We start from the raw sequence: 18,407 nt of genomic DNA, 5'->3' as shown, positions 1-18,407 counted from the left end.
GATAGCAATGATCCCATTGGTCTGTGCTCTGAGGTGTTTGTGTAGCAGAAGCTTGGCCTATGTGACCTCATTTCCTCTTCCTGTCCAGTCAATGTTAATAATAACCCCTGTTTTTCAGACCCCACTATTCCCAGGAGGTATATTTAAGAACTTACAATCCATATCCGCCGAAGTGACTCAGCTGATGGCTTTTCCAACAACCGTTATTCCAGGCAGGAAAGAAAGGAGAGACAGGACAGCTGTTGACAGCCGTCTTCCCATAGTAACATTCTGTGGGTTACTGAGACAAACTCACCACAGGAATATTCAGAAAAGTGACAGAGGTATCTTGGACCGTGTATGTGGAACCAGAGCTGCCGAGACTAATTGAAATTTGCTGACCGTTAAGTTGATTTGTTGCCCCAGAAGCCAATCAGATTACCCTGTATGTTTCCAAAGGGCCTCTAACTTTGTTTTATCTTACAGTTCTCTCTCTTTCTCACATGCTAGCTCCAGGGTCTGAATGACAGGGTTTGTAAATGCAACTGCTGGCGTAGCACAGGTGTGTTCACTGTGTCTAATCAGGTGTGCCTGAGAAATAGTTGAAATGATCTGTTTGTAAACAGTGGGAGATTTGGAAAAATCTGGAGAGAGTTCCTACACCCCCAGTGATAATTATCATGTCTTTTTTGCATCTGTGATAAATTGCTGTGCATAATCCTCTCCTCCAGCTTATATTCAGCTAACACCTGACTATCCGCAGCACACCCTTTCTAAACAACTTTCTTTGTGGGTAGAATAAAGTCCAGGCCTGTTCGGTGTTACGTAAGCACACATGTGTTTGTCTGACTGACTCTGAAGGTTGAAGATGGCTCTTTTTCTTCTCCGTCCTTGATCTCCATTGCTGTCATTAAGGGCGGCGTCTCCGTGACGATGGCACAACCATGCATTGTGTGAGGCTCCCCACATTGCCACAAAGGCCCCTGAATGAGCCCTGAGGAATTCCAGCCTTCCCGCTCATTCCCTTGCTGCACTCTCCCACGACTAATCCCCACCCCTTCTCATTTACACATGCTCACACCATCCTCTCTTGTCTCTCTCGCTCTGTTCTCCTTTAAACCCCCCCCACAACCACCACCAAACGTCTCCCCTCCTAAGCCTGCTATAGCTGTTGTAGTTTCTCACCATTGTACTGTCTTTGTTTCTCTTTCAGTTTAGAGTTATAATCATACTTTATTTAGTTGACCTGGGTTTGGCCGATACGCTGGTGTTGTTCTAGCTGTGTAATGGGATTAGAGGCTTTGAAAAAAGATCGAAGACACTGTACAGCCTTACCGTTGGAGATGGCCACCAGCCTCCATGCAATCGGGTGATCATCGCATCAAACTCCCTGCTGACATCCAACACAATGTGCCAGTGCTGCAGGGGGGAACATGCTAGACCTTTGCTGGGCCTGACTGGGACAATGGCAGACAAACAACAAAGACAAAGCTGGACAAAATCCCTCTGTCCCAATAGTGTTAGCTGGACTTCGCAAGGTGCTCCTTACAGACCTAAGTTCTGTGTTCAGTTTTCATCCCTCAGGAATAGACTATAGTTTGCAACTTAATTTATTATAAAATAATTTAGCTATAGTATATTTTTCAAATTTCCCCTTTTGAAAATAACTATTAGACCACCTGTTTTTATTCTTTCACAAAATCTACGAAATAAGCTTTCACTAATGATGGTTTTGTTATGTTTTGACATTGTGGTTAAACAATTACAGCATCTTCTAAAATACATGAGAAAGTCTTATAGTAATTCAATACATGCAACAAATTATGGTTCAAGACGTGATGTATTGAAACTGTAAGATTTAAAAATTCACCCGAGAAGGCCAGAAATATTTTTTGAGTCACTTTTCCTTGCTGTATATGTAAATTTAACAGTTATTCCAAACTAAATTATCGCTCAACGCTGATTTAAAGACAAGAATTGAAAAATGACAAGAAGACGTTTTAGTGCTTAATGAAGAGAGAGATGTCACTAACGGGTTTGAAATCAGCTATTTGTCTATTACAATCTTAAGAAGAAAATTCAGTGTAAGTTCACCAAGAACCACAAAGAAAGAGGCAGTCCCAGTTGTCTAATGATTATTTCAAAAGCTGTACAGAGTTTGGGGTTTTAAAGGGGAAGTATCAAAGGGGCTACTTGGGTCAAAGGATACAGAATCTCCAATAAATAAAGTCAGAAATTTTGTAAAGCTCTGTATAATCCCCCTTCCGCCCTGCATGCAGCGTGTGAACATCACATTTGGCATTTCCTGTTTGTATTGTATATGGGGAAGCCCTCTCTCCAATCCTCCAGGAAGTAGTGGTTGCTACTATGTCAGGGTCAGTCCTCATAAAGTATGTCACCCACCCACCAGGAACATGGACGACAGATTCACATTTCATACAGTTACCAGTTACATCAACCCACAGACTGTTTAGTGTGCAAACAACAACGTTTGATTTGTTTGTGGATGATTGGAGAGGAATTTGATTATTGTGGTTTTCAATGTGTGAAGTCCGGTTTTCAGGAAAGGCCTTGATGTTTCATGTGTGAGCTGTTCCTGCCGTGGCAAGCCGGTGCTAAACAGTCAGCTGTGTGTCAGCTGCTGAGGTGGCAATAATTTTGTAGTATTCGTATCACCTCCTCCTGCTTGACAAGACCAAGGTGCGAAAACATACACTGTTTCAAAGAGTACAAACAGTGGTTTCGCATGTTTACAGCTGTCACCTATCAACCCCCCCTGACCACTCTGTGTAACCATACACACTCACACTTGCTTGTAACAACTAAACAGCGGTGGTTTGTGGTGAATCCCGTCCATCAGAGCTTGTCTTCACACGTGTCTGTCTGCGAGTGTGTTATTTAGGCAGTAAACTGTCTTGATTGGTTTTGCTGAGGCGGGGGCCTTGAGGCATTCCCAGCATCAGTGACTGGGGCAGGCTGTTTTGGTGCTGTGCCAGGTGGCTGAGACCCAGCTGTTTATAGGCCTCTGCCTGGATGGCGAATGGACCGTTTGAAGATAAGAGCCTGTTTACATTCAAACAGCAGAGGTGGTGTGACTCACTCTATAGTGGAGGGTGGCAAAGGGTCCTGACAGAGAGGAGGAGAGAGAGAGAGAATGCTTTGCTGCAGCCAGGAGGACTAAAGGAAGTTTGCCGTTGGCTTGAGGTCCTCTGGGGAAGTGTTTCAGCATTGTTCCAGAGAGATGTGGGGGAGAGACAAGGGTCACTCCGCCTCTTTCTCTCCTCCCTCTGCGTCCTCTTCCTGCCGTTACAGCCCGAGTCTCAACTGAATCCTAGTGCTCTTGGTAAAGGGCAGCCAGCAAACACAAGTTCTGTCTCTTTGCTGATCTGTGTTAATGTTTGGATTTACCAAGATGCAAGGCAATCAGCTTTGATGTAGTTAATTACCCCACTGAATGTTAAGTAGAGGTTGGAGGGAGGGAAGGTAAGTCTCCTTTACCTGCTTTAAAACTTGTTTACCTGTTTGACCTTTTGAGCAAGGAAGTGTATTGAGGTTGTATGTTTAGTGCTGTTTTCACGTGTCCAGGCGCCATCTGTGTCCATGTATGTATGTGCGGTAATGACAGCATTTGGTGGTTTAAAAGCGCAGGTTTTTGATCAGTTGAGGAATGAAAAGTCCTGATTGCAGAGGAAGATTACGAGGCGACAGCAGAGAGGAGGGCAGCAGACCAGAGCAGCGTGACCAGATTGATGGTAGATTGTTTTACGTTGCTGGGATTAGCAGTGGGCCGTTGGTTTTGAAGTTAGCCTGGTCGCTCAACCAAAAGGGGGAGAATTAACCTTTGGACCTGAGTCAAGATCTCAGCTGTGAACCACTGCAGTCTTTACTTCCCTCAGATCAACTTCTTTTAACACGGTCTGCTGGTTTACAGTCCACATGTTCGTTCAGTGATTGAACTGGCAGACTTTTAATCATATATATATGTGTGTGTGTGTGGGTGTGTGTGTGAAGTCCATACAACTCTCAGCAAGTATTACTCATAACGTAGCCTAATATATTCTCCAGACATCTGAGTCATACATGTGAGGAGGGCCTTAGTGAGATGTGTTGTGTTCAGTCACTCAGTATTTTTAGGGCACTTGGTTTGCACAACACACACTGGAGTTATTGTCTCATGGCTTTGACAAGGCTATTATGACTGCCAGACTAAAAATGGAGTAAAGTCTGTGGAGGTCAGTGAAATGTTAAGAGAAGAATTTGTGGATTGCTGCTGATTTTCCCAGCCCTGTCAGCCTTGGGTATTTCAGAGTAGATGAAATATAGCCAATGGCTTCATGCCTGCGTATGATTGTATGTGATCATGGTGCTTTTATTGTGCTGTCTGTTAACTTTTGGGTGTTTACTTAGACTTTATATAGACATTGATGTCTATTCTGATTTCATTATGATCACATGATCTCATTATGCTTCTGTGTTTTTAGGGATGCTTCTCAGAGATGGCAGCCAGCACCCGGTTCTAAGGCCGCCATGTTGGTGAAGGTGAACAGCTTGAGCCGCAGCCAGCCCAACCCAGCACTGCAGCAGCACCTCCAGCACAGTGCGCATAGCAAAGCCAATACCTTCACCTTGCACCCCACCAGCAACAAGGCCCAAGGAGGACACTTAAACTCCGCCCAAGGATATAAAACTGCTCCCTCTGGCAAAATGGCAGGCGACACACGTCAGGCCCATCACCTGAGAAAAGCCAGCAATGGCAGCTTTTGTTTGGTGACCTCAGACAGCAGCCACCCAAGTCCACTCCTTCACAGGTCACAGACCAGCACACCACGTCCTGTCTCCCCCCAGTACGGTTGCACTGCCCCAATCTATGATGAGCCGGTTTCAGACAGTCCCATATATGATGAACCCCCAACAGACATGGAGGTAGAGGGGGCGCATATGTACAATGGACAACCTCTGTCTCGCTTGACACCTACCCATAGTCTCCAGAAGCCCAGACACCTCCAACACCCTGGTTCATCTCATCCAGGGTCCAGACACAGGAGGAATCCTTCTTCCTCTGACTACAGCCCAGCTGGTCTGGAGTGCATCAAGCACATGGTCAACGTGGACCCCAAACAAGGGCTCTTATCCAGCTCTCCTGTTCCCACACGTGCCCCTTCCCCTACCTCTAGGCAGGACCCAGTCTTGACCCAACCTCAGCCACATCCCCAGCCCCAGGCCCATTCTTTGCAACACACCCGAGGCCAGATGAGGGACAGAGAATCAGGAACCCCGGGCCCAAGTACACTGGACAAGAAACAAAACTGGCGGGTCTTGGAGGCCACTGTGCAACGCGCCATGGAGGCACGACACAGCAGGCAGAGCAGCCAGGCCTCGCAGGACTTCCCCTCCTCAACCCCACAGGCTACAGCAAATTATCAAGACTCTGGTTACTCCACTGGCCCATCCCCAAGTCTGAGAAGAAAGAGCAGGAGGAGAGTTGGAGCCGGTGGAGGTGCGGGAGGTAGGCCGGGATCAGTAGGCAGCAGCGGGGAGCTGTGCGCCCTCAATGAGAGGCTGATGGCTGAGATGAGGGAAGTAGTGAGTCGCTCTAACACTATGAGGGAGGTGAGAGCAGGACTGGACCCAGACATGGGGGAGAGGGTTGTTGTACCTCGGACACGCTCCCCTGCAGACTCACTCCGGTGGTATGGAGGAGGTGGAGCGGGGTCAGCAGGCAGGTGTGCATCACGAGAGGACCTTACTGGGGCTCCTCGGTCACTGAAAGGGGCAGTTAACTATGGCAACCCTGCCCTGACTCCTCTGGAAATACCAGGGAGACAGAAAAGGACTTATGAAAAGGTGGACACCTTGGACATGAGTGTAAATAGCCAGGCCAGCCTGTCCTCACCAGAGACCCCAGGACCGCCCTCGCAGGTAACCCAACCTCTTATTATATTTGCGTGAGTGTGTGAGGCAAACAGCTACAAGTCAAATTGTTGTTTGCAACTAAATACAGATTGTAAAGCAATACATCTTAGCTAATCCAACAATATCATACGTTCCTGTCTGATTAAGAGCTCAGCAGTGTATGTTTTTGTGTGGTCTGTTTATTTCAGCAGGTTTGCTTGGATTCGGCTTTGTTTGGTCTGGTAGAGCTCCAATTACTGACATCTCTCCAGATTCACTATCTGATTAGGGAAGAGTCTCACAGAGGCCAAGTCATGCTTCAATAAAGCATCTGCACGTTGTAGAAATTTCTGCTGCTGCTTTTGTATTGTTGAGTGCCTCTAGTCCTCAGAGAGCTGTAAGTAGCAGAATGGACAGATTGTTTGGCTGAGCAGAAATGTTCCTCCTGACTGTAGGGGCAAATTCAATTTTTAAATACCCTGGACAGCACAGTAAATTTGTTATATTTTGACATTTCAGAGTAAAAAAAAAATACAAAGCGGCACATGCAGCTTAAACCTGGTAGCTAATGTTGATGTCAAGGGGTCCTCGCAAAAGGTGCACATGATTGAAGATGAAAGGACTATTTGACTTCTTGAAAACATTTAATTAAGTAGGAGCATGTGGAGCCAGTTCTACTACTTCTAATCTCCAAATCTCCTCATGCAACAGAATTACACTCCATACCTCCTTACACTATCGTGTTGTTTTCAGAAACCATCCAGCTCCGCCTCTGCAACTGTAATAATGAATGTTTGATGCAACAGGGACCTCTGGGATGAAAACAGCAAAGCTAATCTGTCTCTTTGAAAAGAACACAGAGCATTTTGTGAGTAATGCCTCCTACATTCCAGTCTTGAGGGCCTAAGTGTCCCCAGGACATTAGACAGTAAGCAAACTGAGCTCCGCTGACTATAATGGCCGCAGTCCCAGCACTACCTGTCATCCTCTTACCACCGTCCATCTGCCCTGCACTGCAGGTACCGTATACTCAAATGCCAGCTCTGTGCTTGGGCATCTGGGGCCCATGCCAGGCCAGAAAGATTCAGGACATGGCTTCCCTTGGTCAGGAAGGAGGGCCACTGTGGCCCATATGGCCCAAGTTTGGCAGAGAGATGAGAAGGAGGAAGGGAAACAGGCTGGTACCAAGGCTTATTGGTACCACTGTAGCTCTAGCATGTTAAACAACAGCCAAGGAGCACTGAGCGGGCCCCCTAAGTCTGTCCTGGAATGTTCTCCAGACCTGCTGTTATATCACTAACACACACACACAGATTATGGTCTGCTATGTATGAGAAGCTCTGCGTTTTCCAGACTTCAATGTTCTGTTATTGCTTAAAGACCTTTAAATGAACTTGCACTGATACCATCTTTAACCATTTTTACTAACTCCAAGAATAAGTTTGATTTTTATGAGCTGAAAGCATTTTCTACTGTTTCACTGTTGTGTCTCAATCTGTAATATGACTAAATTACCACCATGTGCTGGTGCATCTGTAAGCTATCTGTTAAACAGTTTAATTTGCTGGAAGTGGAAGTTGTACAGCCTATGTCTCATTCCCTTATTAAACATAGGGTTTCTTCCACTGTTGCATTTAATCTTTTGGTTTTGAGCTCTGTTACTCTTTTTTTTTTTTAAAAAAAAGATCAGTTCTGTACAACTATATACAGCTCAGCCAAACCTCAGATCTGCTTCATAAGATTGTGAAACCAAAATCTGAAATCCAGTTTATCTGGCACTCATCACTTCCATATTACCTCAGGGTCTCCCTGAAAAGACATGCCAATACATTTTATGTTCCATTAGTAAATTTGAGCTTTGATTTTGGCTTAGGATTTGTGTTGTTCCTGGCTGTTTGTGGAGTATATCATGGTTACTGGTTTTCTCTATTAAGGGAGCTGAGGTACTCCTTCCAGTCATAAACTCCACTGCAGAGATCACAGAGAGGTCTTGTGCAGAGCATAACTTTGGTTTTGCAGAGGAGGTGAGCCTGGTATAAGGAGGGGCATGGGTAAGGCCTGTTGTGCCACTATATGCTCACCTGCTGCTGAGGCCAGGGTTCATGGGGATTTGGGGAGATTTTTTCCTGCTACAGTTCTTTTCTGGTATTAGGAAATTAATGTGCCGGTCCTGTAACAATTCCCCCTCGAGTCCCAGCACTGCAGAGCAGAGCAGAGCATAGTAGGCGGAAGGCAGCCCAGCTCTTAGTGTGACACAGTCGAGACTGCAGCTGCACACACACAGTTTGTATCCTTGCTGCACTCTTGGCTCACCTCCTCTATCTCCTCTACTCTCCTTCCTGCTCCTTCTCTGTGTAACTTCTTTTCTATGTCTCATGTCCACCTTTTGTTTCCCTGCAGGCGGGCACCCTAGAGCTGCAGGCTCAGCTGGAGAGTAGGAAGAAAGGCATGGTGGATGGAAGGACAGCTTCACTGGGCCCCCACCGCTCTGCCAACCATGACAGCAGAGAGGGAGGTGATGGTGCAGGAGGCAGAGCAGGAGCATCCGCCTACCAGCTCTCCTATGCCACCCTGCGGCAGCCCCCCCCTCCTGACATGGGCATGGAGGACTGGGCCAGCAAGCACCTCAACATGCACACGCAAGGCCTGTTCCGGCGCCGAGTCTCCATCGCCAACATGCTGTCTTGGAATCGCGGATCCATCAAAAAGCCCATGCTTGTCACCAGCAACCGCGCCGTCAGGAAGGAGGCGTGCGAGATGTTCAAGCTGGTGCAGGCTTACATGGGAGACAGGCCTTCACGTCTCGACCGCCGTCACTGCGCCCTGCTCATCGTCACCAAGTGCTGGGACATGCCGGGACTGCGGGACGAGCTGTATGTACAGCTGGTGAGGCAGACAACGGGCAACGCCAGCCCCAGAAGCTTGGCGGCAGGCTGGGAGCTGATGGCTGTCAGCTTGGCCTTCTTTGCTCCCTCACCCAAGTTCCGCTGCTACCTGGAGGGCTACATCCAGAGACACACGGAGCCCACCAGCGACAAGAAATGTGAGTCTCAGACTGAGCAACAGGGTGGGTCACCTTTCTTTCTTCTGTACCTCCCTGTGTTGTCTGATTGTCAGTGTTTATGTAGCCCAGAGAGATCTCACTTTCTTTTTAATGGGAGTCACATTTTCTTTTCTCTATTCTATTTTCCTGTGGAATTGTACTTCAGTTTTGTCCAGTGTAATGAAGCACAGTATTGTTTATGATCAGCCCAACATTCTGACAGCTCATGTAAGGGACCATCAGAAATTTGACCTTTGCTATCTTCTGTGTTTGCATAGTGACTCAGTTCATATTGGAACAGCAGGAGCTAAAGCTGAAGAAGAATTCAAAGTCCAGAAAAAAGAGAAAACAGAATACAGACGAGGACGAAGGTAAATCTTTTACTTGTTTTTGTACGTTCAGTATTTCCCACTTGTTCAAGCTTATCTGTTGGACAGAGTTTGGTAGTACTTAGGGGAAGGAGTCCCAAAGATGTTTTTCTACTCTCTTCAAAACTTGTTTAGAGTCTCTAAGCAATGCAAACCATTACAAATCAAACGTATCACTCCCTGTAGAGAGACCACTCAGAGTGGGATGGAAAAGTCAGCACTGTGCAGTTTGTCAGATGAGTACATGCTGATGTACTTGCGGACACAATGAATGAGTTTCACAGAAGGCTGAGTTTAAAAAAAAAACAAAAAAAAGTGGGATGAGAATGTCAGAAGGTTCAGTACATGCACAATGGACCACACTGTGAATCATATTAGTGGTCTGTCTTCTACTTGTGTGTCAGGGAGTCATTTAAGAGGATAGCTACTCACTGGCACGTGCCCTCATTAGACCAACCCACACTGCCCACTCTGATGATGATGTAACTAGAGAGGAACCCAATCGTCTCACAACATTCACCACAGCAGTGGCCTCAACACATTGTACTTCAGTGACTCAGACTCGCTGCTTTATGCCGGAAAAAACTCCAGCTGACTAAGAGCCCAAAGAGAAAGCCTACTAAACATTTCTGACTAACTCTTAAGGTCTCAAGGAATCTTAATGACCGCCAGCTACCAGAAAAACAGTATAATGAAAGCTGCTGTTTGCTTGATGGATGGGAAAGCTGGAACACGCGCATTGTCTCTGACCAGAGCAACAGGCAGCTGTGAGCAGCAAGAGTGGGAGTCACACGTGGGAATTAGGGGCCTGAAGTCAGGCCAGACCTGGACTGGTCTGAGCTTTGAATCTTGGAGTGGGTTGGCTCCAGCCAGCACTTGGATGAGGATCTCATAAGCAATAACCAAGACGAGACAGAAGTTGTCTCCTCAAGATCCTTTAATGGCTCTGTGTTTTTGTTGTTAAGTTTAGCTTCAGCGCATGTGTAGACAGGTGTCATACCGTTCTCAGCCTGGTACAGTATACTCAAGCTCCTAATGAGCTCGCATTTCTCCCGGGCTTTGGTTGCCTGGTTGTTGTTGTTTTCATGCCATCAACTCTGATGTAAATATAGACCACCAGTAGTGTTCAAACCTTTTCTCACTGCAGCACTGCACTCTTGCTTTTCCCCCCGTAACTGTACAACCTCTATGTTGGGAGCCTTGGGAAAAAAGCTCGTACTTGCCAAGATCAAGGGCAAATTATTGGTATCATCTCTCTAATTAGACATAATTATAGTCAGACGTGGTCAGATTAGCAGCAGTTGCGAGCATACATAGGAGTCACCTGCTTGCTATAAATCTGGGGACTGTAGGGAACAGACTGGAAAGTATTTATTACTTTTTAAAATCCCATCAGTACGTTTGTCCATCTGGCGCTGGTTCAGGTACCTGATACACTGCAGATTCTAGGAAACAAGAACAGAACCCACAACAGCTCAGTGTTTTGGTTCAAGTTACCACAGCTATGAAAGATGGAGATGATTTCTTTTTGAGTGCAGACAATGACTGAACAATCGAGGTTTTCTTTCGGGTTTTTGTTTGAAAACTAGAAGTCCACACAGTATTTAAAGGACAGATGAGGTTCTTCTGTGCTTTGTGTCTATTGAAGTACATTCGGTCTCAGAAAACAGTGTTGTTCTTGTAATGCGCTTCTCTTTCAAATTAGATCTGTGCCCTTCAGTAGCTTCTTAGGGCAGGTAGCAGACTGGGAGCTTCCGTGTTTTTCATTCTCTCCTGAGGCCTTTATGTCTGTGTATGCTGATGAGTCACCTGAACGTTGGATGTGTAGGCTGGATCCTGTCTCTGAAGCTTTTGTTCAACAGTAGTAAATCTTCCCTCAGCCTGACAGTTTAGCCGGGCCTGCTCTAATCCCCATATGCCAGAATCACACCGTCAACATGTCTCTCCAATTACCGCTGCCTGCCTCTCCCTCTCTGTTTGACATCTGTGGGAAAAAACAACAATGCTTGTCCTGTTTGTGGGAAAGAATTTAAATCATTTATTATTGTATGTGTTCAGTAATGCCCAATACTTAAGGGTTTTACTTGGGGTCTTTGAGGATATAACAAGGGTGTGCATATTGTTTCTTGTTGAATTGGGTTTCTTTGTTCCTCAGTCCTGCATTTGCTTTTTCTGTCATCTTGCAGGCCTTCCTATCAGCACGTACGCTAAGTTCTGCCATCGGAAGCTGCAGAAAGTGGCAATCACTGGTGGCAAAAAGGTAAGCTAAAAAAAAAAAAAAAGAGGAGTACAGCTTTAGATGTGCTAAGAAAATATTTCACTTCCACATGACAAAAATAGGACATATCAGTTTGAAAGTTGCGAGTCTCATCTGAGTCACCCGAGATACCGTCACAGAGAGAGACATAATTACAGGTGCGCTGACACAGTCACAGGTAGAGACGTAAACACAGACATAGTCATAGTAGTGCAGCTGCAGACACAGCCATGATTAGTGTCACAGTTCCTGACATAACCAGGCAGTAAATCTTCCCCTCTGTTCACCTCTCACCCTCCAGGGTCTACGTAAGCCCACCTTGGAGGAGGTCGACCACAGCAGACGAGCCATCGTCACCCCCTCCCTTTTTGGCAGTTCTCTGGAGGAGGTGATGGAAAGGCAGAACGAGCTCTTCCCAGACAGGAAACTGCCCTGGGTGCAGGTTCAGCTCTCCCAGTATGTTCTGGCTCTGGGTGGGGCTCAAACAGAGGGCATCTTCAGGTAAGACTGAGCAAACTCAGCCAATGACATGCTTCGACTTGAGAAGTGTGAGAGAAAGAAAGTGTAGTCTAGGAAATTAGAAGGCGGTCTTACATGTGTGTGCGTGTGCTGTATTGTATGTATAGTGTGTATAAACAAATGTGTGTGGTCTCTAGCATCCCTGTATTTCTAAGGAGGCTCTCCCTGTGTACAGTACACAGAACAGACAGAACAAACACAGCCCGGCTTTGCTCCTGAGACCGGCGCTGTTTAATTTGATACTTCATGATACGTGTTTACATTACTGCTTAAGCTTACAAGCACGTGGGAGCTTCACAACTGTGTGTTTGTGAACGGTTTTCTCCAGCAAATTTAATTCTGCAGCATCTTGGCTTGATTAGAAAGCTGTTCCTTTTCATCAAACTTACTATATACAGATCGTCCTGTGAAACTCTGCTTTTACACGGGGACTTTCCTGAAAAGTGTGTTGTTTGGTTACATTGTGTTTATTTTGTTTTTGTTGTTTTCCAAAGAAGCACTGCGAACAAAGAGGCTAAATACTTTCAGCCACCAGGCCACATTTGAAGCCAATTGGGTGTGCATGAGTAACATTTTTGCCACAGGGCATGAAGAACATGTACGATAGAGGTAGAGGGCCCTCTAGTGGTCGCTCTGTATAACTGTAGCGTTGTGTTTTATCCTCAGAGTGCCTGGAGACATTGATGAAGTCAATGCATTGAAGCTCCAAGTGGACCAGTGGAGGATCCCAGAGAATCTCTCTGACCCCAATGTTCCCGGTGAGGAAAGACTTATTTTCTGTCAAGCTTTTGCCTTAATTATTGTTGGGTTGACTGTGTACATGAGATTTAAGTATGTGAATTAAAGAATGTGTCTCCCTCATTCAGCCTCTCTGATGAAGCTCTGGTACCGGGAGCTGGAGGAACCCCTCATCCCCATGAACTTCTACAAGCAGTGCGTTAGTAACTGTGACGACCCAGTGGCAGCCATCGCTGTGGTGCAGTCTCTGCCTGAGCTCAACAGGCTGGTTCTCTGCTATTTCATCCACTTCCTGCAGGTAAGAATAAGAAGAGTAAGAGTAGGATAGAACTTTATTAATCCCGAAAAAAATTCCGTGCCAAATATTGCTCAGAAAAAAATCACAATAACATGAGAATAAATGCAGTGCCTAATGGAATAGCAATAATAAAAGTGTAGGCTACATTAGTAAAAATACAAACTGGTGACTTGTAATGAGACTTAAATACAAAAAGAAGTAATACTGGCATGATACTGAAATATCAAAGTGTACATTGTGATGAAATATTTCACAATATATTTAAATATTGCACTTAAAACTGAAATATGGCCCATGACACTGACCAACATGTTAATAGAAAAACACAATCTTTACCCTATTTTAGCCCTAATTTGAACTCTATGCTAAAAACTAACCTGAAAAAACTACTTCACATAAACATTTACACTGAGTAATTTATGAACACATTAATCATCTGACCTATTTAGATAACTGAATGTGGGTCATAGTTGACTCACTGCAGGCCGAAGATCAGTCTGTACACTCCTTGAGCACTAGCTGAGCGTTGCTCATTGCTTTTCTGTTCCACCTTTTTTGAATATCTGCAGGTGTTCGCTCAGCCATCCAACGTTGCTATAACCAAGATGGATGTGAACAACCTGGCCATGGTTATGGCTCCTAACTGCCTCAGATGCCAATCCGACGACCCACGGATCATCTTCGAGAACACGCGCAAGGAGATGTCCTTCCTGAGAATGCTCATCGTTCATCTAGACACCAGTTTCATTGAAGGGGTGGTGTAGACACTGTAAAGCACAGAGCGCACCTCAGGTGCTGGATCATCCATCCAGCATCTCCAGTTACACATTTACAATCATGCATAAACACTGTCTCTGTTCAGACCACACTGGAAACGGTTGGGGTAAGGTATTACACCTCTGACAATGCAAGGAGTCTGAAAACAGCTTGGACTTTGGGCCCTTGTGCTCCCTGCTTTCTTACTGAGAGAAAATATGCATCACCTTAGGTTTTACTGTTTTTGATACTAAAATCCACAGTGACTGCTTTCAAGCTGTTCACTTTAATGACTGTATTTTCTAACCGCCGCATGTGAAAACAGATTTACCCTTTTTTTCTTACTGAATGGGTAATAATACAGATACATTAGATGACTGGGCTGTGCAAAGTGAGAGTCTTGCAGTATTTACTTCAGAAGTATTCACTTGCACAAAAAAAAAAAAAATCTTAAGGCAGCAGTGTTGACGCTCTGCTTCTTTGTTTTTGGCTCTCTGACTTCATTCAAGTGTGTTTGTGTGTGTGTGTGTGTGTGTGTGATTGTCAGCGTGAGAACAAAAGACACAGCTTTCTTTTATCATGTACAGAAAATTGAAAGTATGAAAAGTAAAAGAACTCTTGTAATGGTGTCTTATTAATAAGCTTGCCTGTGCCGTTTTGAGTAGTTGTACTGATAGCTGGTCTCCTCGTATTTCTTTTTACGAGAAACAAAAAGCTGCACCGCCACAGCTATTTTGACAGAGTACAGAGCCTTCATTTCAAAGCACAAGCTGAAAGGATGTGCAGAAAGCTCTTTCTAACGGATGGTGGTGATTTTCTAAGCAAATAAACATGGAAGTGCTTTGATTTTACAAATTTAAACACTCGCTGAAGCCAGACGGGAGCGTTAACTCTAATTACAGTTTATGTTGTAGCGATGTGGGAGGCTGGTTGTTCAGCTGATAAAACTCTTTCGCTATTGTCTATCAGAAATATTTCAATTGGAACTGTGTTCTCTTTTGTTTGTGATCTGTATGTTATGTTTCTTGGCTCAGGTCTTTTGATAAAACGGGTGATGGATGTGAAAACTGTACATGGCCTGTCTCACAGACTGAAAATTTGATTAATCTGACACAAACCCCTGTACTGAGAATGGAGTATTGTTCAACTGTCGAGCACTATGAGAATGTAAATTGAGCTTTTTGTGTCCCCTCTCAGGCTTTGCCGATGTAAATAAATTTTGCGTGTAAAATAGTATTACCTTTCTTTAAGTATATTCTAATGATCAGGTTATGGGTGAAGTTAACTGTTGCTGTAAAGAGCAATAAAAAGTGTTTTTTTTTTTTGTAATTAACTGTTTATTTCTCTGCTGTAACCGCTTGCCTTTTGAACATAGGAATGACTCAAACCACTTTCCATGTATGTGCGTGTATTGTGTGTTTGCATACCTTCTTGTCATAATATGGAATGACTGTCCATAAATAAAGGTTTGTTCAATTGTTCATAGATTGCCTTGCGTTTATTTTGGGGGAATATTTTTTGCTTTTACTTTGATATTTAACAAGAGAGAGCCGGAACAACATGAAGCTGGAACCAGGGTTTCGAAATGGGTCACAGAAGAGAACATTTAAAGTTTGTCTTTGATTGTTGATTTTAGTGTGATAAAGTCACATATTTAGGTTTTTTTTTCCATTAAGTTTAATGTCTTTGTGCATTAAATTTACTTATATGTAAGTCTCCACCATTTCTTCCTTGAAGAATGCTGGATCTATGCAGTCCCCTCCTCTCTGCGCTCTGTAAAACTACTCTATGCTGCACAGTGGCAAGTTGTAATACAGGAGTAATTGAGCCATACATGTTTGAGCTGGAAACTGATTCTGAAGAAGAAAGAGCATGGAAAACTCCGCCCTGCAAGATGACGAGTTTCTTAGGTTTGTCATATTAAAACTCAGGAAGTCTGAATCAGTGTTTTTTTTTTTTTTTAACTGGTTTGCTCATGATGTGTCTTCCAGCACACAAAGAACATCATAAAGACATGCTAACAAGGTGAAAAACAAGCAAACTTGATTTTCACTAGATGGGGGGCTTTAATATAGAGGAATACCTAAATCAGTGTGACCATTGAGATTTTGCTTGTATAAGTGTGTATATATATATGTGTGTGTGTGTGTACATATATATATATATATTAGCATTATTGTATCTCCAGTAAACTTCTCAGCTTAAGGATTTTATAGGGAGTAAGATCCCTTAAAATACATAAAATAAAACTGCATAGTCCTGCTTGAGGGTTAGGACCTTAAAAACTTGTCAGTTTAGATGCAATTTCATGATTTACTGCAAGTACTGATGAATGCTAAATTCATTAATAAATTAAGTAGAATGACCTGTCCAGGGTGTCCTCTGCCTTCGCCCTAAGTCAGCTGGGATAGACTCCAGCCCCCCCGCGACCCTAATGAGGATTAAGTGGTGTATAGATAATGGATGGATGGAATTAAGTAGAATGTGACACATATTTTCAATATAATATATTAGGGGGAAATATAATGTTTTTCAGATGTAAAATTTCTTACATTTCTTAAAATTAACCAAAAGTAGCGCCATCTCTAAGCTTTTACCTTAGTTTTATAAAACAAGCCTTTTTAATCATCCATCCATTATCTATACACCGCTTAATCCTCACTAGGGTCACAGGGGGCTGGAGTCTATCCCAGCTGACTTAGGGTGAAGGCAGGGGACACCCTGGACAGGTCACCAGTCTATCACAGGGCTACACTTAGAGACAGACAACAAGCACACTCACATTCACACCTACGGACAATTCAGAATCACCAATTAAGCTCAACACGTTTTTGGACTGTGTGGGAAGAAGCCGGAGAACCCGGAGAGAACCCACGCTGCACGGGGAGAACATGCAAACTCCACGCAGAAGAATTCCGGTGCCCCCACCGGGACATGAACTGGCGACCTTCTTGCTGCGAGGCAACAGTGCTACCAACTGCGCCACCTTGCAGCCCCGTTTTAATCACGTGCAAATATTATTTGATTTATTTTATTTTTTTTAAATTAGGGAATCATTGTCAGTAGATTTTTCTTGGTCTGTATTTTTCAAAATGTCTTTATTGCTCTGAATCAGCACTACAAACTGTTGGGATCCACTGAAAGCAGAAACAACCCCTCTCAATCTTCCAGGATTTTCCAATATGAATATGATGATGTAGAAGGATTTACTTGCAACATGTTAACCACTCACATTCAGACAATTATGACCAGTTTGTCTCATCACAAGTCAGCTTTTAATACATTACATTTACCACTCTTATGGGTCTATTTACTGGGAGTTATGAAAATCTTTTTCCTTTGTATCTGCACCGGTGAGAGAGTTTGCAAACAGGTCGAGCCTCTTCCCTTCCTGTCACACAGCATCACTCTCACTCATCCCGTCTGTACATATTCAGCTGTTTGTCTTTTTGTGCACACCGCTACACAAACTGCCACCTGCTTCCTCTGTCACTCTCTGCCGATCATGTACCTGTCTGCCACAGGTGAAGAGCTGCTCAGGCACTGTTACCATGACAGCAGGGGGGGAGAGGACCTCTGGCCTCAGGCTGTGGGGCTGAAACAAGATGAAGAAAACAGATGCAGGAGGACATAAACCCAAGAGGCAGCCTGCCTTCAAACTCAGTGGCAGAAAGTATAAAAATAACAACTTTCCTTTCAGCAATTTATTCAGAAAACAGCTGTGACGGACAGGAGCAGTAACTTTGATTCGCAGTGTTACAGCAGTATATCAGTTGTGTTTATTATTAATTTGTTCATAGAGTTTATACTTAAACTGTAAACATCAGAGACCAAGTACATGTATACATATCAAATCAGTTTAGATAAATAAGTTCCCCCTTAAAAAACAAAACTGTTAATTAGTTCAACGTCATTTTATTAATTGCAAAAGTTTAAAACTATCCAAGTTACATTAACTTTAGTTGAGCTTAACACATGTAATATATTAGGTTAGATCACGTAGTCACATAGGCAGTGGTTACAGACAGACATGTTTCCTTTTACACTTTAAAAATCTCCTTTTTCATGTAACATAAATCAGTCAGATCAATCATAGATCTGCTGCAGTAGGGATTGAATCCAGCACTAACCTTTGTCATGCTATTAAAGAATGAAAAAAAAAAAACACCCTCAGCTTAGTTTACCAATGACACACAGCAGGTTTCCATCAAGTCTGTTTGCTCAAACGACTTATAAACATAAGCCTCTGGGGGATATTGACTTTCTAACAATGCATCCTGGGAAATCTGCTTATTTGGTAGTTTTGACTCTTGTGAACTCAGTTTTATGAGTTGAGTGAACTCTCAGCTGTTCATTCATTTAGCTCATAGTTTTAAATCCCAATCCCTCAAGCAATAGCAAATTAGCAAAACACACATGTTTACTGTTAGGAAAAATTCTTCAGTGGAGTCCTGACTGCTCTGAACCAGCACACGGAGTCGTCTCTCAAGTCAAAGCAAAGTCTGACTTGCAGCAAGGAGCCAACATTCACAGGACAGACTCTGAACAAGTGACTGA

The 18,407-nt window shown here is 44.0% G+C and overlaps 1 protein-coding gene across 5 annotated transcripts in view; it reads left to right on the top strand.

Moving 5' to 3' along the window:
- Positions 1 to 15,331, top strand: part of arhgap46a (Rho GTPase activating protein 46a) — a 32,948-nt gene extending 17,617 nt beyond the window's left edge. For 3 of the 5 annotated variants that reach the window (XM_008283957.1, XM_008283959.1, XM_008283960.1), the window contains 8 exons: positions 4,461 to 5,898; positions 8,272 to 8,938; positions 9,193 to 9,285; positions 11,469 to 11,542; positions 11,841 to 12,040; positions 12,725 to 12,816; positions 12,925 to 13,094; positions 13,664 to 15,331. In XM_008283957.1, the coding sequence (XP_008282179.1) occupies positions 4,461 to 5,898; positions 8,272 to 8,938; positions 9,193 to 9,285; positions 11,469 to 11,542; positions 11,841 to 12,040; positions 12,725 to 12,816; positions 12,925 to 13,094; positions 13,664 to 13,858 (2,929 nt within the window). In that variant the 3' untranslated portion in view covers positions 13,859 to 15,331. Of the gene's footprint in view, positions 1 to 3,305; positions 3,463 to 4,460; positions 5,899 to 8,271; positions 8,939 to 9,192; positions 9,286 to 11,468; positions 11,543 to 11,840; positions 12,041 to 12,724; positions 12,817 to 12,924; positions 13,095 to 13,663 lie in introns of those variants that run through there. The other 2 variants (XM_008283961.1, XM_008283958.1) reach the window with 2 other exon arrangements.
- The last annotated feature ends 3,076 nt before the right edge of the window (positions 15,332 to 18,407 follow it).

This window comes from Stegastes partitus, unplaced genomic scaffold (genome assembly GCF_000690725.1).
Source record: "Stegastes partitus isolate 25-593 unplaced genomic scaffold, Stegastes_partitus-1.0.2 Scaffold334, whole genome shotgun sequence".
NCBI classification, from domain to species: Eukaryota; Metazoa; Chordata; class Actinopteri; family Pomacentridae; genus Stegastes; species Stegastes partitus.
The sequence above is the reverse complement of the archived record's forward strand: the minus strand, read 5'-3'. Positions and strand labels throughout refer to the sequence as shown.